The 24,112-nt window shown below is 45.4% G+C and overlaps 1 protein-coding gene across 2 annotated transcripts in view; it reads right to left on the bottom strand.

Moving 5' to 3' along the window:
* WDR11 (WD repeat domain 11) overlaps positions 1–526 on the bottom strand; it is a 54,373-nt gene extending 53,847 nt beyond the window's left edge. For both annotated transcript variants that reach the window (XM_045854548.1, XM_045854549.1), the window contains exon 1: positions 397–526. In XM_045854548.1, coding sequence (XP_045710504.1) covers positions 397–482 — 86 coding nt within the window. In that variant the 5' untranslated portion in view covers positions 483–526. The remainder of the gene's footprint in view (positions 1–396) is intronic.
* Positions 527–24,112: the final 23,586 nt, after the last annotated feature.

Genomic DNA, 24,112 nt, shown 5'->3' with positions numbered 1-24,112 from the left:
ATGGTAAGGGACAGAGGTAAGAGCGAAGAGAAAGGCCGAAGGGGGAAGACAGAGCGGTCACGGGCACTGACAGCGGAGGCAGAGAAGCCTGGACACTGCCGCACAGGCAGAGGTCGAAGTAGGATGTTTGGGGAAGGTGTGGGGAAAGGAGCAAAGAGAAGCAAAGATGCCAAGAAAGAGGGCAAATATATTGACACACGGCACGTTCCCACACAGGGTATTTGCTACTTTTATAGCAACAGCAAAAACCCAGCATTTAAAAGAACATCTCTACAATGGGAGGGCGGCACCCAGCCTTGGCGAGACCAAACTAATCAGGGGGTGAAACCTCTTGTTCCCCCGTCCCCTCGCACACTCCTGGCCGAGCCTGGCGGCCTCGCAGCCCGGCGCCCTCACCAGTCCACCGCTGCCTTGTTGTGGGCGTTCAGGGCCCCGGTGAGGGTGCGGGCCGACACCTTGAAATTCACGGTGAAAGGCAACATCGCTGCGGCTAAACCCGACCCTTGAAACCGACGGGCAAACCGGAAGTAGCGGCCACTGCACTTCCGTTCCAAACACAGTCCGGGCGGCTCCGTGCGCACCGCCGTTTGGTTCCGCGGCATTCAAAGTTCCACCGCTCCAGGAGTTCCCTGACCTTGTTCCGCCACTCCCGGTCCCGCCTCCTTCGGAGTTCCGCCGCCCCGTTGGCTCCGCTATGGTGTCTGCAGGCCCGTGCTCCCCTCCAGTCGTGTCTGTTTCCTTCAGACTGAGACTGCGCAGGCCTCTGTACCTCGCTGGAAATCCTGAAAATAAGCGCTAAAAAGTCTCTATTAGCCTTTCTCTCTTTAGTCAATTAACTTAGGGCAACTACCAATGCCAGGCACCCTTGCTGGCATCGGGGTGTAGCAATGAAGAAGACATAAGTCTCTGCCCTCATTCACTCCATAGAGTAAATAAATAAACGGGATTAATTGGATGAAATGAGAAAGCGAATGAGATTAATGGCGCGACTATAAAGATTTTCCAGTATGAGAACACTCCATATCCGGTTTGGGAAATACTTGGGGAAAAATAGTGATATTCCCAAGGCCAAGGGCCCGTTTGCCTGTTGGAATCGTTTTCTTTTGCAGTTTCTCCTCTGCGGCTCTGCTCAGTCAGACTCAATCCCTCCCTCCCCGTGCCTTCCAACACTGATTCCTGCAGGTGTCTGTTTCTCCTCTAATACATTCAGTTCCTTTATCAACAAAAGGGACGAAATATTGGTAATTTTGTCACCCCGGGTCTTTGTGTCCACCTTATCACCCTTATGAAACAGCTTTCTCAACGATCACTTGCAACATCCACCTAGTTGTTAAAGGCAACGGGCATGTTTTGGCTCTTACTTGCTCTCTGGCAACCACACACGGTGTTGCTTCCCTGCCCCTGTGGTGCCACCTTCCCTGCACCGCGTCCCTCCCAACTGTTGCTTTCGGGGCCACCAGAGATGCGCGTATCCACAGGTCTAAATTCATCTCTCACTCAATAAAAACCTTTGATGTCTCTTTTGACAACAATTGCTAATTGGCTCCCAAAATTCATCCTCCCCTTCTTCATCAGAACATAACCACGATTTGTATCTGAGCACATTGTCACATCATTAAATGAATAGATATCCCAGTTTCCCTCCCAACTAGATCAGGCCATGAGACTAAATGCTGACCGACGAGATGTAAGTGGAAGTGTGGCGTAGTGACCTCTGGGAAATCATTCGCCTGTGCTGTTCTGAGCTATTTTGATATTTAAACCCTACCTTAGTATCTGTTATGTTCAGATATTATGTTATCTGAAGATATTCCTGTCTAGCAGGGGAAACTAACACATTTTAGGCAGCTGTGATATAGGAGAATAAATACTGTAGGAGGCTTAGAACTCCTGTTGGGGGGGGGAAAGGCCAATCTTCCTTTCTCCCCAACATCTAGCACCCCTTCTGACCCTCAGTAAATGATTGATGGTGTAGGAGTTTTAAATGGCCATACGAATAAGCTCAACCAAGCACAAGGTGACAATGACGAGTCAGCACAGAAGCTCACAGAAGCAGAAGGGCAGAAGCTAACCCCCTTGGAGGAAGAAGGATTAATTAGCGTAAATCTGCAAGCTACCTTGAGGACATGGATGTTTAATGTTCAAGGCAATGAGGGATGACTAGCAGGGGTTGGGACAGCAATCTGGACAACTCAATGCATCACATTAGACAATATATAGGCAGAGCATAACACAGCGCTTAGATTCCTAAGCCCCTGTGGGGTCAAGGCACATGGCCACTGGCCAGAAGGAACGTGTATTGTTTTGGAGATGAATTGTAACTCCCTCCTTATCTCCTTTTGGGAGCAACTTCTTCTCCTGTGACTGCTTCTTGCTGCACGCACACGCCGAAGTATGTATCTTAGAGTCACACATAAGACACTTGCCCCCTTTGTCTGGGACCCCCTTATAAGGTCCTCAGACTGAAGGAGATGCAATCTCTCTCTCTCTCTCTCACCAACCCATCCCACCCCCATGGGTGCACTCTCCTGTAATGTGAACAGTAAATAGCATGTCCACATCAGCTAGTCTACCAGGTGGGCTGTTTTTTGTTTGTTTGTTTGTTTGTTTGTTTTGAGTACCATGAACACTTAAGCAGCTTCCTGGGTTGGTACTACAAGGCCTTATTATTCAGCAGCAGAACTGAGGCATAAATCCAGACCTCCTGTGCTCATGAACGGCACTGGCCTCCCTAAGCTATCCCACCTGGAACATGAAGAAGGACCTTCCCTCTTGGAGGTGTGGCCCACAGGAGAAGAAGTGGTGAGGATTGGGGTGAAAGTGCAGTTGCATTTGCTGCGTCAGTCACCGGGATACTAAAACTGCAGCGCCAGCTTTAAAACAAAGGCTTAAGTGAAGGGCCACAACCAGGATGACCAGGCAGGGTTGGGGAATCACAGTTCTGGGCCCACCGTGCTGGGCTTGTCCCGGAGAGGCTAACTCGGCTCGTTCTAAAAAGTCAGGCTGACTTTTCTTTTTTTAAATAACTGGAGGTTTGTAGCTCTTATTGCCCTTCACTTTACAGGGATGTGATGGACGGCCTAGGGAAAGCAGTCAACAGTATCACAATAACCTTGTGTGGTGGCAGATGTTACTAGAATTATATGGATGCTCACATCATAATATAAATGTGTTTTTTTTAAATTTTATTTATTTATTTTTAGAGAGGGAAGGGAGGGAGAAAGAGAAAGAGAGAGAAACATCAATGTGCGGTTGCTGGGGGCCATGGCCTGCAACCCAGGCATGTGCCCTGACTGGGAATCGAACCTGTGACACTTTGGTTCGCAGCCCGCGCTCAATCCACTGAGCTACGCCAGCCAGGGGTCATAATATAAATGTTGAATCACTATGCTGCACCTCTGAAGCTAACATAGTATCGTATGTCAACTACAATCTAAAAAGAATAACCATGAAAGTGATTTCTCCAAAAATAAGAGGCCTGACTTAGAGAAATTATCTGCGTTTTTACTGCAACTTAGAGCTACCAGTCGTGCCAGAAATAACCAGTCTCCCTGAAGCCACCCAGGAAGTGGCTGTAGCGTTCCCCGTCCCTGTTGTGGAACACAGTCTCTCCGACCAGAAGGAGGGACAGTGCATGGATCCACCTTTGCTGCGGTTCTGACAGGAAATAGGAAACCTGAGAGGACTTATGTGGCCAGAGGGATGGGCCAATACCAGACAGGAATCCTGCAGTGTGAACGGAAGAGGAACTAACTGTGATGAGACTAAACTTGCCTGCTTGTTTCGACGTGGCAGTAAAAGCCTATCATCTGAATAGAAGTGATGTTATTATGTTATTCCTGAGACTTGCTATTTTGTTAGGTGTAACATAACTGTTACAACAATCTGTGTGCTTAAATATCTGTTTTAACTGTGCAAGGAACATGAAAATATATGTTTTAAAAAGTTAGGCTGCCCTCACACAGCCAAAAGCACGGGCTGTCTGACTACCAACCAGGCAGGCCCCAACCAGGAGCTGGGGGGAAGCTCTGCCACCCTGCCGGTCGCATCCTGCTTATGTCAGCAGATGCGGTGTGGGGCTCCCCTCTGGGGCGGCGGGGTCAGCGTTTCAGGGACAGGGGCTGCTGCGTGTGTGTGTGCACCTTCCAGGACGGTGTGGTCTCCTGTTGCTCCCAGGCTTGGGTCCCTGAGCCTTGCTTCTCAGGCTGTGTCTTCACCCAAAACCTTGTCCTGATGCTGATTGCTCAGCCTCCCACCCCTTCAGCATCGATACGTACCAAGATATTTGCCTCATTTGTTAGATTAGTTTCCATATAACCTCAGTATTTTAAATGGGTCAGTCCTCAGTGATGTAAACAGGAGCATTTGAAGTTCAAACCAACCCTCTTTTTGTCGAGGTGGAGGGTTGCTGCCAAACCCACGTTCTAGGTGAAGGAATTCAACCTCACAAGGGGTCGGCGACTTGGCCAAGGTCACACTTCTAGCCAGTGGCGGAGAGGAACCTCCGCTGGGGTTTCTCACGCCAAAGCCAGGGCTCCGTCCAGGACAGAGGCTTCTCTCACGTGAGACTGAGGAGTGGTTGGGGAGCCCCCACAGAGGATGAAACGGGGATCAGGATGCACGCTTCGTGGAGTCAGAACACTGTAAAGGACATGCACCCAGAAACGTGGAAGGCGAAGCCGGCAGTGCAGGGGGTGGCTGGTGAAGGAGGCCTGGGTGGACGACCTAGACTCGGCACCTACTTAACCTTCCTGGGTTTTTCCTTAAGCACCTTCCGCCCACACCTGATTCCTTGTAGATAACCATCAGCCAGAGTTACTATTGGCTACTCTTATGTCTCTCCTTATCTTAGGTAATTATGATATTACAATGGCTCAGTCTCTGCACAGTATGACATGGTAATTGAGGTCTGTTAGGCTAAAGGACGTTTCTGAGAAAAGTAGCCACGATGAAATGGATTTCTCCGGAGCAGGGCAAGTGGAGGATGTGCCCCCCTTACACCCTCCGTGCACAGAGAGACAGTGAGGTGTTGCTAGAAACGGTGAGGGCTTTGCCGTTGGACAGGCAGGCAAGGGTCCTGCTCTGGCTCTGCCGCCCCGAACTCTGTGACTTTGTACAAATTTAGGGGTAAAACCATGGTATGTAGTAAGACTCTCCAATGTAGTCGTTGTCCTCGGTGTCAAGGACGAGGAGTCAGGTCAGCTCCTTCACCTCTCAGTCTCCCCTTCTGGTCCTTTCTCTCCTTCCAGATGGCCCCCACGATTGGCCTGCCAGCCTATCTCATTCCCGGGGCCACTTGGCTTCGGTCAGCGTGTGCTTCTCCAATGACCGTTTTCTCAAGGAAGAATAAACTAGAGGATTTTCTTAGTTGGTTCCTTCTTCAGAATTGTATTCGTCCAAATAAACAGTGTCTTCATATTGCACTCATGGACAGCACCTCATAAATTAGATGAACCTAACCAGGTCATATCTGGTACACGATCAGGATGTCTTAGGGAGAAATGATTCTATTGATTTCTCTTTCTTAACAAGCTTGGATTTTGATGGAAATAGACTGTGAGACATTCTAATGGGTTTAAAGACTCCACTGTCTGGTTTTTCACGGGATCTTCCAGTGGTGGCGATTAAAAATAAATGCCAGTTCTCCGCTGTTACTTTGAATCTCTGAGTGCCATACTGGTGTTTCCACCCGGGGTAGATGACTGACTCATAATTTAAGACATAACTCAAGATTACTGACCTGTAATTCAGACCTGCCCTACAACAAGGCTTGAGTGTGGACGGACTGAATCCAGAGGCCCAGACACCAGCATAAGACAGAGCAGGGAGCTCACAGTGCCCTTGACCTATGCTCCAAGTGCATGCTCAGGACCATCTCATTTGACTTTTTTGAAATATGAAGAGCCCAGCCTGGTGGCTCAGTTGTTTGGAGCATCGTCCTATACACCAAAAGGTTGCTGGTTCGATTCCTGGTCAGGGCACAAACCTAGGTTTTGGGTTCAAACTCTAGTCAGGGTACATATATGAAGGAACCAATCAATGTTTCTCTCTCACATTGGTGTTTGTCTCTCTCTCTCTCTCTCTCCCATTCCTCTCTAAAATCAATAAAAAAAAAAGTTGGGTGGGGATTAAAAAATAAAAAAGCTTAAAAAAAGAAATATGAAGAATAATATAAGAATTTTAAAAATCTATCCATACTCTTCATTGGCTGATGTAATTATTTTTATAGTTACACATTTCTCCCAGTTCTTGCCAAGTGAAGATATATTTTACATAGCTGCATAACACACATACATCTCGTTCATCTTGTCTTTGAACATTCTGTCATAATCACATTTATAATAGTTATATAGCCATCATAATTATCATTTGAATGACTTCATGATGTTTGGTAGAGGGAAGATATATAAGTTATTTAGCTATTCCACTATTGCCTGATATTTAAGCTAATTTCAATTTTCTTAAATAACAAAGATAAAGCTATATAGTAAATATCCTTGTGCTTATAGTTGTTTTTAATTCTGTAAAGTTATTTATTAGAAATAATTTGCAGGAGTATAACTCTTTTATTAATTTTTTAAATTACAAAATAAATGAATACTTATTGCAGAAATATGGAGGTTTCAGAAAAGCATGAATATTGAAAAATGTAATTACATGATGACTAGTAAAATTGGCTTCTTTTAAATGAATGTCTTCTTTTTATTTTTTCAAATATAATCTTTATTGCATTTTTTCCCATTAACATTCAGTCCCCTTATGCCCGTTTCCCCCCAGCAATCACCACACTGTTGTCCAGGCCCACGAGTCCTTTTTCCTTTTTGTTCAATCCCTCTACCCCTTCCCTCCTCCCAGCTGTCATTCTGCTCTCTGCGTACGAGTCTGTCCTCGTTTTAATTGTTGGTTCAGTTTGTTCCTTAGATTCCACGTATGACTGAAATTATATGGTGCTTGTCCTTCTCTGACTGGCCTAGTTCACTTAGCATGATGTTCTCCAGGTCACAAAAGGTAAAATTTTCTTATTTTTTATGGCCATGTAGTATTTCATTGTGTAAATATCCCATGGTTGTTTTACCCACTCATCTACTGATAAATAAACATCTACTGATAAACATGGGTTGTTTCCATATCTTGGCAATTGTGAACAATGCTGCAATGAACATAGGGATGCTTATGTTCTTTTGAATTAGTGTTTTGGGTTCCTTTGGATATACTCCCAGAAATAGGACCTCTGGGTCAAAAGGCAGATCCATTTTTAATTTTTTGAGGTATCTCCATACTGCTTTCTATAGTGGCTGAACCAGTCTACATTCCCACCAACAGTGCAAGAGTGTTCCCCTTTCTCCACATCCTCACCAGCACTTGTTGTTTGTTGATTTATTGATGATGGCCATTCTGACCGGTGTGAGATGATATCTCACTGTGGTTTTAATTTGCATCTCTCTGATGATCAGTGATATTGAGCATCTTTTCATATGTCTATTGGCCCTCCGCATGTCCTCTTTGGAGCAGTGTCTATTCAGGTCCTTTGCCCATTTTTTATTTGGATGGTTTGGTGTTTTGGTGTTGAGTTTTATAAGTTCCTTATAAATTTTGGATATTAACCCCTTATCAGATGTACCAGTGAATATGTTCTCCCACTCTGTGGGTTGTCTCTTCATTTTGTTGATGATTTCCTTGCTATGCAAAAGCATTTTTAGTTTGATGTAGTCTTATTTATTTATTTATTTTTGTTTCCTTGCCTGGGGAGATATATCCGATAAAAAGTTGCTACGAGCAATATCCAAGATTTTGCTGCCTACATGTTCTTCTCTGATTTTTATGGTTTGGGGTCTAACATTTAAGTCTTGGATCCATTTTGAATTTATTCTTCCGTGTGGTGTAAGAAGGTGTAAGAAGTTTCATTTGTCTGCACATATCTGTCCAATTTTCCCAACACCATTTATTGAATAAACTCTCTTTAGCCCATTGTACGTGCTTGCTTCCTCTATCAAATATTAATTGGCTATAAAGGTGTGGGTTTATTTTTGGGCTCTCTATTCTGTTACATTGATCTATGTGTCTGCTTTTATGCCAGCACCATGCTGGTTTGATTATTATGGTATAATTTGATATTAACATGATTCCTCCAACTTCATCTCTCAGGATCGCTGTTGCTATGCAGGGCCTTTTGTGGTTCCACGTAAATTTTTGAAATATTTGTTCTAGTTCTGTGAAATACATTATTGGAATCTTGATAGGAATTGCATTGAATCTATAGATTGCCTTGGGTAGCATGGACATTTTAATGAGGTTAGTTCTTCCTACCCATGAACACAGTATGTGCTTCCACTCATTTGTATCTTCTTCTATTTCTTTCTTCTTGTTGATCCATTCATTGTTTAATAACATGTTATTTAGCTTCCATGTCTTTGCATGCTTTTCAGTGTTTGCCTTGTGATTGACTTCTAGTATCATAGCATTGTGGTCGGAGAAGATGCTTGGTATGATTTCAATCTTCTTAAATTTATTGAGATTTGTTTTGTGTCCTAACATAGGTCTCTCCTATAAAACCTCCCATGTGCACTTGAAAAGTATGTGTGTTCTGTTGCTTTGGGATGAAATGCTCTGAAGACATCAATTAAATCCATTTAATCCAGTGTGTCGGTTAAGGCCACTGTCTCCTTATTGATTCTCTGTCTGGAAGATCTATCCACTAAAGTCAATGTGGTGTTAAAATCCCCAACTGTGACTGTATTTCTGTTGATCTCTCCCTGTATGTCCATCAAGATTTGCTTCACATATTTAGGTGCTGCTATGTTGGGTGCATAAATGTTCACTGGGGCTGTATCACCTTGTTGGGATTACTCCCTTTATCATTATGCAGGGTCCTTCTTTGTCTCTTACTATAGCCTTGGTTTAACGTCTATTTTGTCAAATATAAATACTGCTACCCCAGCTTTTCTTTCCTTTCCATTTGCATAAAATACTTTTTTCCATCCCTTTACTTTTAGTCTGTGTGTATCTTTTGATCTGAGATGGGTCTCTTGGGGGAAGTATATAAATGGGTCTTGTTTTCTTATCCATTTAGCTGCCCTATGTCTCTTGTTTGGAGCATTTAAGTCATTTACATTTAAGGTGATTATTGATAGATACGTATTTAGTGCCCTTTTATTCTTAGACTATTTTCCTCTGATTTTTTTCCCTTCTTTTTCTTCTTCTTTTCCTTCAAGCAAGCCCTTTAACACTTGTTGCAGTACTGGTTTGGTGTTAACAAACTCCTTCAGGTTTTTCTTGTCTGGGAAGCTTCTTATTTCTCCTTTGATTTTAAATGATAGCCTTGTTGGGCAAAGTAGCCTTGGCCATAGGTCCTTGCTTTTCATCACCTTGAATACTTCATGCCACTACATTCTGGCCTGAAATGTTTCTGTTGAGTAATCAGATGCCAGTCTAATTGGTGCCCCCTTGTAGGTAACTCCCTGCTTTCTCTTGTGGCTTCAGGATTTTCTCCTTGTCATTAAGTCTTGTCATTTTTTAAAAGGTCTCATTTATTTAATTATTTTTAGAGAGGGGGAAGTGAGGGAGAAAGAGAAGGAGAGAAACATCAATGTATGGTTGCCTCTCACATGGCCCCCACTGGGGACCTGGACCGCAACTCAGGCATGTGCCCTTATTGGGAATGGAACTGGCAACCGCAGGCCGGTGCTCAGTGGACTGAGCCACACCAGCAAGAGCAAGTCTTGTCATTTTAATTATGATGTGTCTTGCTGTGGGCCTCTTTGGGTCCAACTTGTTTGGGACTCTCTGTGCTTCCTGGACTTGTGTACCTTTTTCCTTCACCAGATTAGGGAAGTTTTCAGTCATTATTTCTTCAAATAGGTTCTCGATTTCTTGCTCACTCCTTTCTCCTTCTGGTATTCCCATGATGCAGATGTTGTTACACTTCATGTTGTCCAAAAACGTTTCTTAAGCTCTCCTCATCTTTTAAATTCTTTTTTTTTTCTTTTTGCTGCTCTGCTGGAGTGTTTCTTTCTACCTTGTCTTCCAAATCACTCATTCAGACCTCTGCTTCATCTAACCTACTGTGTATTTTTTCAGTGTATTATTGATTGCAGATATCACATTCTTTATGTCTGACTTGTTTTTTTTTTGTCATTTCTATGTCTTTTTTCATGCTGCTGAGTATCCTTATAGTCTTTACTCTAAACCCTCTCTCTGAGAAGTTGCTTGCCTCCATTTCATCTATTTCTTCCTTTTTCTGGAGAATTCTCTTGTCCTTTCAGTTGAGGTCTATTCCTTTGTCCTCCCAGTTTGGCTGCCTCTTTGCATCTTCTGCCTTAGTTGTTAAACTAACCAGTAATGTAGCCTCAGTCTGCAATCAGCAGCCCAGCTTGAGCACCACTCAGTTGGTTATTCAGGATGACTTCCCTACAATTTAGTTGTAATTCCAGATTGGTCCTGGGAGGAGGTCAGTGTAGCTTCCATTTACTCCTCCACCATCTTCCAAATGACCGTCTTCCTTTTAAAAATGTATCTGTTTTATTTTTTTATAAACGAGGTCATACTATAAGAACTATTTTTATTCTCCACTTCCCCACTCAGTAATTAGATGTAAGCATTTGCAAATATTCTCCTAACTTAATATACCCTTTACTTTGTGAATTTTTGGAAGTACAGAAATTTAACACTTTTAATGGACTAAAAAGCACTGCCCACTCTATTCCCGTTCCATACAATAAAAGCATCTTTCACCCCTTGCCTGCCAGAATACCATCCAACATCATGACGTCCTGTATTAGTCAGACAACATCTGCCTCTAGGCCGGATGTCAGGCACAGAAGCTGAAAAAAAGGAGCCCTTTCTGAAATCCCCAGGTCATTCCAAATCTGGAGCTGAGCCAGGTGCCAGGCCTGGGAGGCCTCATGCCCCCTTTCCTTTGCTCCTCCTCCTCCTCTCACTGGCCTACTCCCATTCCCACAGGGGCCTGGGCTGCGGCAACAGCTGCCTCACAAAATCTGTCCTCACTGACTACATGGCCCCTGGAAGGAGCCTGGGTTTCCCAGCCTCCCTCTTGTCTGGTCCATTGCAGTTCATTCAGTCCCACGCCTGGGAGGCTGTTCCGGGTGGCCAGGGGCTGCAACCAGACTCACGCCCCTGTTCAAGCCAGATCCAGTCTGTAGTTGCCAGATAAGCTGATTACTGGGAACTTGGCTCCTACCTCTGAAGGATGCTCTTTTAAGGGTGAAGTTAATGCCCAGGGTGTTCCAGCCAAATTAATTAAGAAAGTCATACCTGACTTCGCTATGTGCCAAGTTCCTCACATCCGTCTCATTTGCATGAAGGGTTGCGATAGAAAGTAGAGAAAGAAAACATGTCATTAATCTCCCTCATGTCAGAACACAGTGGTTATAAAAGTGAATTCCCTAAAGGGATCAGACTTAGATTTCACTTAAGTGAAAGACTCACTTTTAAATAGTTTAAAAGGGAAACTTGGATCCTTGCAGAGTTGCAGAAAGGGGCCTTCTGTAGAACTTGGTGAGCTGAATAACAAAGCTGCACATTGAGACACAGTGCAATACATGGAAATTCACATTTCTGATCATATATGCAATGTATATGATTTATATGTGTCTATAAATATATCACATCCCAAATAAAAAATGTATATAAAAAGTACTTTAGTTCCTACCATACCTTGCCATCCAGTAAAATGGCAGCGGTGTTAACATGTTCCCCTTTTGCATCTTGTGTGTCCCGGCTGAGCACTCACTGGGGCTCGGGAAGTAGAAGCTGTGTCACTGCTAAAAGCCAGGGCAGAGAGGGCCGGCGGAGCTGCCGTTATCAAAGGCCTTTGTGGTGTCTGTGATTTCAGGGTCCATTGTTTCTCTGCTTTATTTAGTCCGTGAGAACAGTCTTCACGTGGTGATATTTTTGTGTCAGGGCTTCACTGGTGCTGGAGAATTTGCATCAGGGCCCATTAACCTACAACAGGAGCTAATAGTGGGTGCCTTACTGCAAATGTCAGTGATTTAAGAAAGAGATAATAACACATCAATTTTTAAACCATGGGGAAATTGTCCGTCCCTGAACAGTACCTATTTTTCTAGAACAGAGCATGTCAGGTGCAGTAAAAATTTCCCTTATGCTTTTAAAACCACCTGGATCGAATCTGTCTTCCAGGCGACGGTGCTCTCCCGACGACTGCCCTTCTCCTCGACCCTGACTTCAGCCTCATTCAATGTCACACGCGTTCACAGAGCACCAGCTAGGCTGGTGCTGGGGACTCCGCCCGAGTCCACCTGCCTGGGGGGTTCTGAGACTCCGGCAATGACGCAGGCGGGCTTCCTGGAGACCAGTCAGCGGGGGATGGCTCTTTCCTCCCACTGCTGGGCCTTTGTTTACGCTGTTTCCTCTACCTGGATTCTTTTTCCTTTCTTTCTTTGGCTGGCTCTTCCTCTCCATTCAAAGTCAGATCTGGTGTCAGCTCTGGGAGGTCTTTCTAGAAACTCCAGATTCAAGGCTAAATAAGCAGTACTTCTATTATGTCATATTTTTTCTTAAAAAAACATTTATTTCCTGTGTTCTGATTATATAAATAACATGTGTTTGTGGGTAAAATTGAATATATGTCATTAAAATAGTGTAGATACAAAAATGTATGAGACAAACAGTCAGTATTAGTTTCATCTAAAGATAACTATGACGTTCATATTGTTTAAAAGTATCTCTAACTGTGCCCATCTGCTTCTCCAGACTTTGTGGGGACACAGAACCACGCCTCACACACCTTGTGCCCTCTTCTGCCTGTCACCCAGCCCAGCACCCAGCCTGTCACCCAGCCTGTCACCCAGCAGGCCCTCAATGCCTGTTCGTTGAACTGAACCAGATTAATTCCCTTAAAAGCTTTTATTGATACAAAAAAAAAGAAAAACAAGCAAATCAAACATTTTGTTTAGGACATTAGAAAAGAAACACAAATTCATCCCACTAAGTAAAGGGATGTAAATGAAGGCAGAAGAAAAATAGCAGAAAACAAGAGTGCAGTTAATACATCAAAGCACTCTTCTTTTCAAATCCGCCATATGGATTACCCCCCTGGTAAATCTTTTTTTAAAAAAATACTTTTTTAAATCCACAATATTAGAAACATGGAGTTATGGCAATAAAATATTTTTTTTAATTTAAAGCATTATTTGTATATTATAAATTTGAAAGGCTAAATGAAATGGATTTTTTCTGAAACATATACATTGATACCACAATACATTTAAACATAATCTAAAAACACAAATAACGAAGGAGGACTCTATCAAAGAAATACATATGCCCTTCTTTACCTTCTTGCCCACTGCTGACCTGGACTATTTTATAGGTAAAGTCTTTTACTATCCAAAAAACCACGAACCTGACAAATACTATTATCTAGAAGCCACTGAAAGGCCTTTGGCCAAAGACAATGTCCTTACTAACATTTTGAGGTGCAAACAACAGGCCCTACTCTGGTTAACTTAACCAGAAAAGGGGTTTGCGCTAATGCTGCCTGGAAACTGACACTCAGTGGGGAGAGTGGAAAGCCACGATGGCGCAGGAACGAAAGTGACGTGAAGCTTCCCCAGGATGACGCCAGGAACCTGCTCAGCCCTGCACTGCTCCCAGCCGGACCCTCCTTGCTTCTGGCCCCGCCACCTCTGGACATCCTGGCCCCTGCTCTAGACTCACCCGTGGGCCCCCCAACAACCACCATGAAAAAAATTCTCTGAATGCCTAACTCTGTCAAGGTTCAAAGTCCCAGATAGAAACATCCGCTTGGCTGTCCTTGGTCGTGAGCTTGGTATTCCCAACACAAAGTGTGTTTGGGTGCTAGACGGGAAACAATGGTGACTATCTACTAGGATCTGTTCTTTGGGTGCCCCTGCATGCTTCTCCCCTGCTTCCACATAAAAGAATAGCTCCTGCCTAACACTTCTAGTCCCTCTCATGATGAAAAAAAAAAAAAAAAAAAAAAAGGCAGTACTGCACGCTTGCAGAAAAGGCACACCAAAAGCCCACCAGTTGCTGGGTTGAACCATGTGAAATTGCCATTTAGGTAGGTCAAAAGTGGCTGGGCATCATAATTTTCATATGTTTCAGCCTGATATCGTTCCCCGCTGCGATCTCTCTAAACTAGCGGAACCCTGGGTTGTAACGGGATGACAGGCTCTTAAGAGCCGTGTCTCCAAGGGACACTTACCTCACCAGGAAGGAAGCTCCTGGAATAGAAGTGATGCTCTGGGGGCCACCCGAGGCATCTGGCCAGTCATGGAAGCTGGTGCGGACAGAAGCAGGACAGGCAGGGAGTGCAAGCCCAAACCCAGGAAGAGGTCTATTCCAGGGAAGGAAACATCTCTGCCCTTCCATGCTGGGAAGAGTGTGGTGTAGTCAACCTACTGCCAGATTATTAGACCCTTATGGGGGTTTTAGGTTCGGTTGCTGCTGCTATCCAATTGTGCAGTCAGCAAGGGCAGTGCCAAGGTCATCTCTAGAGAGAAGAAGTCCTGGGTTGTAGCTGTCTCGCTGTGTGCTCACGGGGCTGAGAGCAGAAAGTGGGCAAGCGCTCTTGTGTCTCTTCTCACGTGGGCACTAATCCCATTTGTGAGGGCCCCACCCTCGTGACCCAATCACGTCCCAAAGACCCGACCTCCTAACACCAACAATTTGGGGGTTAGGGTTGCACATACGAATTTTGAGGGGATGCAAACATTTCATCTACAGTAGTTAGAGATGTGGAAGTTGAAGAATTGAATCAGAAAGAGTATTCGTGTTGAAAATGCAACCTAGAAAGGAAAGGGGGCTATTCAAACTTTTAGCTGGGTACCATTAGCTACATACTTGTCTGCTTAGCCATGGATTTCCCTGTGTCTTTCCCTGTGTCTCAAGCTCAGGCTTGACTCTGCTAACTCCCTCTTCCCAAATAACTCTTAGACCTCAGCAGAAGTTGTCTTTACCACCCTTGGCTCTAGGCATGACCTTAATTGGTCCAGGTGAGGTCCTTTCCTCTTCGCCAGGGGTTGGTTCAGGAATTGACATGAGATACGCTTCTGGCTAATGAAACATGAGAAGTGTGTTGCTGAAAATTTCTGGGAACGTCTTCCCTTGCTCTGCAAGCCCTCCAGAAGTAACTCTCCCTTTCTCCCGCTGTGTGGGAACAAGGGAGAATATAGCCCCCGATTGCTGCTAGAGTCCCCCCCCGCCCAACATGGCCAGGAGGAAAACCAGATTGAGAATGCAGTTGGCTCTGAACAGCAGAGCAGAGTCAGGGAAAGAGCCTGAACCTCAATCATAGCAAGAGCCCGATGACATCAACCAGCCCAAAGCCCACCGTGTCCCTGGACTTCCGCTTTTGTGAGCAACGGGCTTCTTGTTTCATCCAATTTGAGTTGGTTTTCTATTACTGCAGCCTAGAGCGTGCAAATTGATTTGCTTCAACACTGAACATAATACACACTTCAACAGCATAACAAATATTGTTCAAGCAGCGTCTGAAGGTATTCTTTGTTAAGAGCCAGTGAGCCTCAGTCCAGGCTCCCTGTCAGGATCGCATCCAACGCGGGAGCCACACACTGACCCCTATCAGAAAGCACCAGGCTCCCATGTAGGTGGTTTGTGTTTCTGCAGAGCCGGCTTGGCAGACTCAGTTTTGACCGGAATGACCACCACTCAGCCACAGTCTGGACACTTAGCATCGAGTTGTGCCATTGATTTTCTTAAGACGTCATTCTGTTTTTGATTTCTCTACGGTTGTCCCAATGGGCAGCACAGGACAGCCACACTTACCTTGAGAAGCACTTTCATTTATTTATATTCGTGGTTAATTTGTGAGGAGCCAGCTGGAAGACAGCAATTTCAAAGCTGTTGCCTGGGAAACAAGACTCCTCTTGGTATTTTTTTTTTTTTGAGAAATGTCGAGTCTTCCATGCTTCACAAAACACTCGATTTTCATCTCAGGGCTGAGCCACCCCTGCCTGGCCATGCTGAAATGCAGAACTCCAGAGCCCGAAGTCAGCACCAGCTTTTCACGCTGCCCTCTAATAAACTGTACGCTTATGGACAACGACGGAGAACAACAAATTCCGAGGGACTCCAGGCAGTCCGTCTCTCCGCCCTGCTGCGCCGGTGATGACTTGCTCTCTAAGGCGGTCTTCTCTTTCAGACCCTCATGGACAGAACGTCTCCTGGGCCTGAAATTTCCGGATTACATACTATCGAGGAACTCCTAGTTTCCCTCCCGGGGCAACAGCATGTTGCAACAGAAGCTGGATTTCAAGGGTAGCAAAATCATATGTTCAATGAAATATTCAGAACTATGCCGTCCCACCAGCAGTGTTACAAAGGTTTCCAAGGATCCTGATTGCTGCACACCCTCAGCCACACTAGTTGTCTTTTCTTTTAATTGTAGTAAAATTAAAAATGACTATGTTATTTAGTAAAATAAAAATGACTATTAAGTCATCCTACCATGTGTGAGATGATATCTCATTGTGGTTTTGATTTGCAGTGATTTATAATGTGGACCATATTTTCATACACATGTTGGCCATTGGATGCTTTCTTTGGCAAAATGTCTAGTTGAGTCTTTAGCCCATTTTTGAAATCAGGTTATTAATATTGTTGTTATTGAGTTATAAGAGATCCTTACATATTTTGGAATTTAACCCTTTATTAGATATACAGTTTTCAAATATTTTCTCCCATTCCATAAGTGTTTTTTTTTTCCACTCTGCTGTTTGTTTCTTTTGCTGTGCAGAAGATCTTTAGTTTGACATAGTTCCATTTGGCTATTTTAACTTCCGTTACCTATGCTTTGGTATCATATCCATAAAATAATCGCCAAGACCAATGTTATGAAGGTTTCTCCCCGTGTTTTTTCTAAGATTTTTATAGTTTCAGGCCTTCCATCTAAATCTCTCATCTATTTTGAATTAATATTTATGTATGGTATAAGATAAGAGTACAGTTTCATTGCTTTGCACGTGGATATCCAGTTTTCCCAACAGCACTTACTGAGGAGACTATCCATTGTGTATTCTTGGCAAACCTGTCAAAGATCAGTTGGCTGTATACATGTGGGTTTACTTCTGGGCCTCTCTATTCTGTCCTACTTGTCTAACTATGTCTTTACTCCTGTGCTATACTGTTATAATTACTGTAGCTTTGCAATAGATTTTGAAATCAGGAAGTGTGATGATCCATTTTTGTTCTTTCTCAGGACCGATTTGGCTATTCGGGATCCTTTATGGTTCCATATGAAATTTAGATTTTTTTTCTATTTCTGTAAAAAATGCTATTAATACTATGGTAGGAATTACATTAACTCTGTAGATCACTTTAAGTAGTATGAACATTTTAGCTGTATTAATTCTTCCAATCCATGAATATGGGATGTCTTCCCATTTGTTTGTGTCTTCTTTCATTTTTTTAGCAATATTTTGTAGTGTTCAGTATACCAAAACTTTCACATCCTTAGTTAAATTTATTCCTCAGGATTTCCTTCTTTTTGGTGCTATTATAAATGTGATTTCTTTTCTCATTTTCTTTTCAGATTGTTTATTGTTAGTGTATAGAAATGCAACTGTTTTTTGTGAGTTAATTTTGTATCCTGAAACTTTACTAGAGTCACAGGAGGACAAATACTGCGTGATTCTACTTTTATGAGGAATCTAACGTAGTCAGACTCATAGAACCCAAGGGTGGAATGCTGATTGTCAGGGACTGGGGGTTGAGGAAAAAGGGGAGTTGCATGAGGTTTTCATTATGCAAGATAAGTTCTAGAGATCTGTTGTACAACATTCTGTCTACAGTTAACTGCATTGTGTGCTTAAAATTTGTTCAGCGGACAGATAGCATGTTAAATGTTCTGATAATAATAATCAATAATTATATTAATAATTAATATTATTAATTAATATTGTGTATTAATATTATATCAATAATAATTAAATTAATAATTAAATAAATAATAATTAAATTAAATCAATAATATATTAATATTGTTATTAATATTAATAATTAATAATTATATTAATTAATATTAATAACAACAATAATAATACAGACAGCCATGTCATTCCAAATAAACATGAGGGATGTTTGGACTAAATAAAAATTGTACGCCAAGTCAGGATTCTTGGTCGCAAGTGACAGAAACACAGCTCCAGCCAGCTTTGGCCAAAAGAAGATTCGTTGGCTCACGGAGTCCAAGGAATGAGACATCCACGCTGCAGGGGGAGACGGGTGCGGGCACCGGAGACAACTGAAATTAGAAAGTACAGACTGGACTCCCGACTCTCCCTGAATCTTTGTTCTCTGCTTCTCTGTGTGTGTGTGTGTGTGTGTGTTGGCTTTCTCTCTCCCCTGATAGCCTGTCCGCCACCACACGGCTGGTGAGACACCTGGCAGAAGCTTTTGGGACCTATTCTTCACTGTTTCCCAATCCCAAAACTACTCACGGAGAAGAACTCTGATTCAGTCATTCGGGTCAAGCACCTGGAAAAATTGCCTCTGGCCAGTGGTAGCCAGGCTGTGTAGTAATGTGGGTAAGGGAGATATTTCTGGAAAAAAAGAAGGGGTTCAGGCAAGCAATCCCTGAAAGATCCACTCCCCATGGCCTCAGCTGTGTGGGAAAATCACTCAGCAAACCACAGAGTTCGAAGCCACTGCGAGGACCAACTTGTCCAGATAACCTCGAACCAGACCAGCTGAGAGGCTTACGGAAGGTCACACAGAAAATCAGAGGTAAGGAAAATGGAGTGTGGTTCTCTTGAAAAAGGATTGTTCTTCTCAGCATTTTATACATCCCTCAACAAATAGGAATTTGTAGTGTTTGGCAGTTTGTTACTGCTGTTTAAAGAGGAACCGAGAATCTCCTCCTTCTATGTGAGAAGAAGGGAGGAGAGGGGTGGAGGCCAGTTCTCAGGAGCGAGGTGCCGTACTCCGTGCCTCCAGCTTGTCACTCCATTTGATCCTCACAGCGCATGAGAGCAGGCATCCCGGTTTTACAGAACAGGCAACTGAGGCTCGGTTGTTATGTTAAAATAACATCACTTGCCTAACATCCCCTAGTAGGCAAGGGACAAGAAACGGAGCTTGCTGGCTGGCAGCAGGTTAGAGACCCTCTCCCTGCATGTGGGGGGTGATGGGGGTAGCGGGCTGAGAACCCGCTCAGCCCTGATGTGGTGCAAACACACTCCTTTCTGCAAACCCTGCCGTGGCTTCCTAACGGGTCTATGAGGGTATATTTACAGACTGGGAGTCTCTTGCCTCCTGCCCTCCCTGCACCACTAGGAGAGACAGCGGATCTGGGCAGAGGGTAAGTACTGGGGCTTCCTCTCTCGTTGCCTAGGGAACTGGAAGCCACTTCTGCCCCAGCCCCCAGAATCTGCCTGAGAAGGCTCTAACGAAGCCCACCACACAGCCTGGGTCTTGAGGTGAGCAGCACCTGCACACACCAGACTTTGGAAATTTGATACATAGGTTTTTCTCTCTTAATAATACGTAGGGCTATTTTTTTTTCAGAGATTTGACTTGCAACCATAAGCACATCATAATGAAAGTAGTGGATTATTCACGCTGGGTCTTATTGAAAGGGCTTCCATATTATATTACATTATTTACTTATTCCCTTAATAGTCCACAGGGTGGCTAATTTCCGTCACCACCTCACCTGCGCCCAAGCTGACAAAGCTAATAAAACCGTCCTCCCCGTCGCCCCTTCCGCCAAAGCAATCATAATCATGGCTCAGAGACTATTCACGCACAATCACCTGGATCCCTCTGGGACAGCATTATAAAGATGGATTTCTGCTATGAATGTGAAATTCAATTTACATGTTTTCGGCTGGCTGTCTCGGTATCAGAAGGCTTTCCGGGTGTTTAACGGAGCCATTTGTCTCCGGAAATGAGCACTAACACAATGCGACATGTATACACCTGGGGCTCTGCCTTTTCTCTCCGGCACAAGCCCCCACTGCGGAAAAGGGGCTTTGGCGTCTGAGAGAACCGCCAACGACCCCTGTTCTCAGGGACGGTACAAATCTCCAGGAGACGGCGGGGACGGCCAGACCGTGCATCCTCTCCATCCAGGCCCTTCGATGCCCCATCAGAAACATTCCCTTCTGGGTGGTTCTGGATTCTGGTGTCAAGAACGCTTCAACAGCAAGAACGCCTGACATTTAGACTTAGGAGAAAGGCTGGCTGGGAGTATCGCTCCGTTCTAGTGATCTTATAGCAATGACTGGGGCTGCTGTTATTATTACTTCAGTCATCTGTAGAAATTTACAAAGTGCTCTACCGTCCCGTTGGGCAGCAAAGCAGGAGCTGACGGACGGCTGCCAACGAGCGTTCAAGAATCGCTGCCGATGAAAGAAGGGCTCACTCGGGTGAGGAGGTGCATGGCCGAAGAGGCTAATGGAGAAATCGAAGCACAGGTGCTGCTGCAAATGATAATAATGGTGGTCAATGCCGCGCTGTGCTTGCTAGGTTGTAAGTGGTTGATATCTTGTAGCTCACATCAGCCTTGCGACCACCTGGGAAGGCGGGGGTAGTGCTCCTCATCCACAGAGGGCTTGTTCCCAGACCCCCTGTGGGTGGGTGCCTGAAACGGCGGAGAGCACCAAACCCCACCTATACCATCTCATTTCCTATACACACACACCTTTTCACATAAAGGAAGCACTGTATGGCTCCTCTTTGGTGTATCTGAATTGCCAGCATCAGCGTTTCTGCTTCGGGGCATTATTAAGTAACCGAAGGGTTGTTTGAACTCAAGCGGTGTGAAACGGCTACTAAGTGACTAAGAGCAGGGAGTGGGCAGAGCCCGGAGATGCTGGTCACAGGGACGGTTCATGTCCCGGGTGGGATGGAGCTGGGCGGCACATGATTCCGTCACGCTACTCAGAATGGCGTGCAATTTAAAATTTGTGAATTGTTTCTTTCTGGAATTTTCTATTCAATATATTCTGACCTCAGGTGATGGCAGGTAACTGAAACTAAAGAAGATGAAAATGTATATGAATGTTACTCTCATTTGACAGATGAGGAAATTAAGGCACAGAGACTTACTCGAGCTAGTTAACCCAATCTGTGTGGTTTTTGCTTCGTTGATAACCATTCCAGCTTCTTATTTCTCCTCCTTGGGAACCCCCACACCCCACCCCCTCCCAATCTCACTGCTGTGGCTTGCCTGAGGTTGCCAGCCCCCTCTGCCTGTAACCCCCAGAGTGACTGGGGTGGGTGGGTATGTGACTCAGGCCTCGGCCAATCAGCACACTCCACCTCCTGGCCACAGTGTCAGGGTCAGGTGCGGCCATGGACACAGCCAAGCTGAAAACTTCTGTGCATGGTTAAGAAAAAAAGATCTTCTCTTTCCAGAAGAATGTCATCAGCCCTCCTCCCCCCAAAACTCATTAGTCTCCCTCCAATCTCCCCTCTCCCAGCAGCCTTGGCAACTACACTTCAGTGCTGCGGTTCCCACGACCTGAGACAAATCACCGCCCACTCAGGTGTCAGTGCGTCCTCTCCCGGGCGTCTGCCCGGCTCTGCTCCGGGAGATGGCTGGATGTCGGGAAGATCATGGAGGGCATCCACTGAAGACAGTTCACACCCAGGGGCCTTCTCTGTTACATGTAAACAAAGGAATCAGAGAGTCCACTGTGAAAGTGACAGTAAAGAGGTGTAGGGTGACAGGGTGGCTGTGACATGTGCCTCTGATGGCCAGTGGGACCTTGCCACTCCTTGTGGTCGAGATGAGATCATCCCTGAGTCCCCAAATTCAAAGTCTTTCCCACGATCACCGCGAATCAGTGATGGGCTTGGGGGCCCGGGCTGCCACGCTGCCCTGGGCTCCTGCTGACAGCGCACCGATCTTCCCACGTGGGTCCACTTGCAACACAGCGGTTCCTGTTTTATTTTATTCTTCCACTCGAACTCCACTTGCACGGAATTTACTAGAATCAACTTGACTGATAAAGTCAGGGGCTGACAAGGAGAGTAACTCGAAAGTTGACATCAAGCTTCCCTAAAGCGGTCACTCCACCAGGGGCCGTCCTCAGGCTCCACCTTCACTCGTCGTCCCCAGCCCCACGCCCTCTCCCTGCCTTCCCTCCCTGCCCTGGTCTCCACGCCTCTCTCTGGCCATCTCCTCCCCTTCCACATCTCCAAGCCCCCCGGCCCCTCCCCACACAGCCCCAACAGACTACTTCCATCTCCTCTTGAAGAAAAGTTTAGCTCTTGCTTAATCCTTATAAGCCGAGTTTCAGGGAACAGCCCAGGACCATGATGGCTCATGTCCCCTTGGCATTTCAGTCTGGAGGAGACTTTGACACCAAGGGACCATCAGTTGGAGCATGGGTCAGCATCGTGTGTGGTGACAACATGTTGACCCATTTTAGTCCTGGGCTCCTGAGTCAGGCCGTGACCATCTATCCCCCTGGGCGGAGCCTAGGTTAGACACTGGGAGAGGCGGGTTGTGCCACAGAGGCCAGGCTCTCTGGCGCCATAAAAACCACCAGCACCACGGATCTCAAGGATCTGTAATATGGTAAACGTGTGCCCACTTGTTTACCAAATCAGATACCAGGGAGGCAGACTTCCAGTAGAACCATAGGACAGCTCCAAATGTTTATAGGCAATGCACCATGATTTTTCAATAGTCCTGTTCTGGAGCAACTCGACTTGCCCAGAGTAACTTTCAAAACATAGCGGCCCATTCAGCCATCACGTGGTTCTGCCTGAAGTCTAACGAACAACGACACCATCAACCACCATCATCATTGTTACACTATTACTGGGTACCTATTGCATGCTCCAACCACGTTAAAATGCTTTCTATGTCTTGTCTCAATACTCATAACTGCCTTGGGAGGTAGGAATAATTTTTTTACCCATTTTACAGATGAGAAAACTGAGGCTCAGAAAGGTGGAGTAGCTCGCACAAGGCTACGCAAAGAAGTGACAGAGCCACATGTGAATCCAAATCTTTCTGACTCTAAATTTTGAGTTCATGACCACCACCGTGTTCTTCCAACCCCTAAAGGTAAGTGTTTCTCACCCCCTTGATTTCAGGTGCTATTTCAGGTACCCGCACTGCCAGAGGCTGAATCTATCTATATTTGTATACTAAATCCTTCTGCAAGAAGGACCATGTCAGTGGCTCCCAAACAGAAGCAATTTTACCTCCCGAAGACATTTGACAATCTCTGGAGATGGTTGTGGCTGTCAGAAATCGGGCAGAGGGGCAGGGGGAGGTTGCTGTGGGCATCTAGGGCACAGAGGCCAGGGATGCTGCTGAGCATCTACCTGACAAAAAACTCTCAGCCCCGGATGTCAGCAGTGCTGAGTGTGAGATCCCCTGCACTGCACAAACTGCTACTCAGATTCTGGGTCAGGACAGAGCGATCATGCTGTTCTGCTCCCTTGTGACACAGCGTGGCGTTGGCCAAGAATGCCAAGTGCGGTCCTGGCACCAGCCATCACATGCGGACTCCGAAGTGAATGGCTTCTCCAGGGTCCCACTGAGTAGGGTGCCCAGATATTTTTTTTTCTACAAACCAAGACCCTGTGAAAGGAGACAATTATTATACCACAACAAGCATAAACCTTGGATGAACAGTACCCCTACTAGTGAGTTCACTGGCAAAAACGTGCTCACGCCAGTGGCCAGCGCAGGTGACAGGTGACAGGCTGCTGCATACGTCTTGGCCATGGCTTTGAACTCGCCCCAGGCAGAGGGGCACTGTCCTCCAAGAGCTCCAGACATTTAGGTTACCGGGGGCTGTTCCTGGCCCCTCTGTCCTCCACGCCAGGGGCACCTAGCGCCATCTGTTGGTGTGGGGTAGAACTAAAAACCTTCCGCTCCGCAGCCGGATTTCAGGCTGGTTTTGAGCGTCCATCAATTGAACTCTGGCAAGTTGGGACGCTCCTATAGTTCATTTCATTTGGCGAGCACCCCGTGAGGGAGGCCCCGTGTCCTGTCGCTTTGGGGGTGTAAATTGAGACAGAGAGGCGGGTGTCTCTGGGGAGCAAAGCCAGTCAGGAGGCCTGGAATCTGCGTCTATAGGGAATTAGAGCCCGACTCTTTCTGCCCCTAAGACAGGAGACA

The sequence above is a fragment of the Phyllostomus hastatus genome, unplaced genomic scaffold, assembly GCF_019186645.2.
Source record: "Phyllostomus hastatus isolate PE091 unplaced genomic scaffold, TTU_PhHast_1.1 phas_scaffold_1066, whole genome shotgun sequence".
NCBI lineage: Eukaryota > Metazoa > Chordata > Mammalia > Chiroptera > Phyllostomidae > Phyllostomus > Phyllostomus hastatus.
Note: the sequence above shows the minus strand (reverse complement) of the source record. Positions and strands in the feature narration are given on the sequence as shown.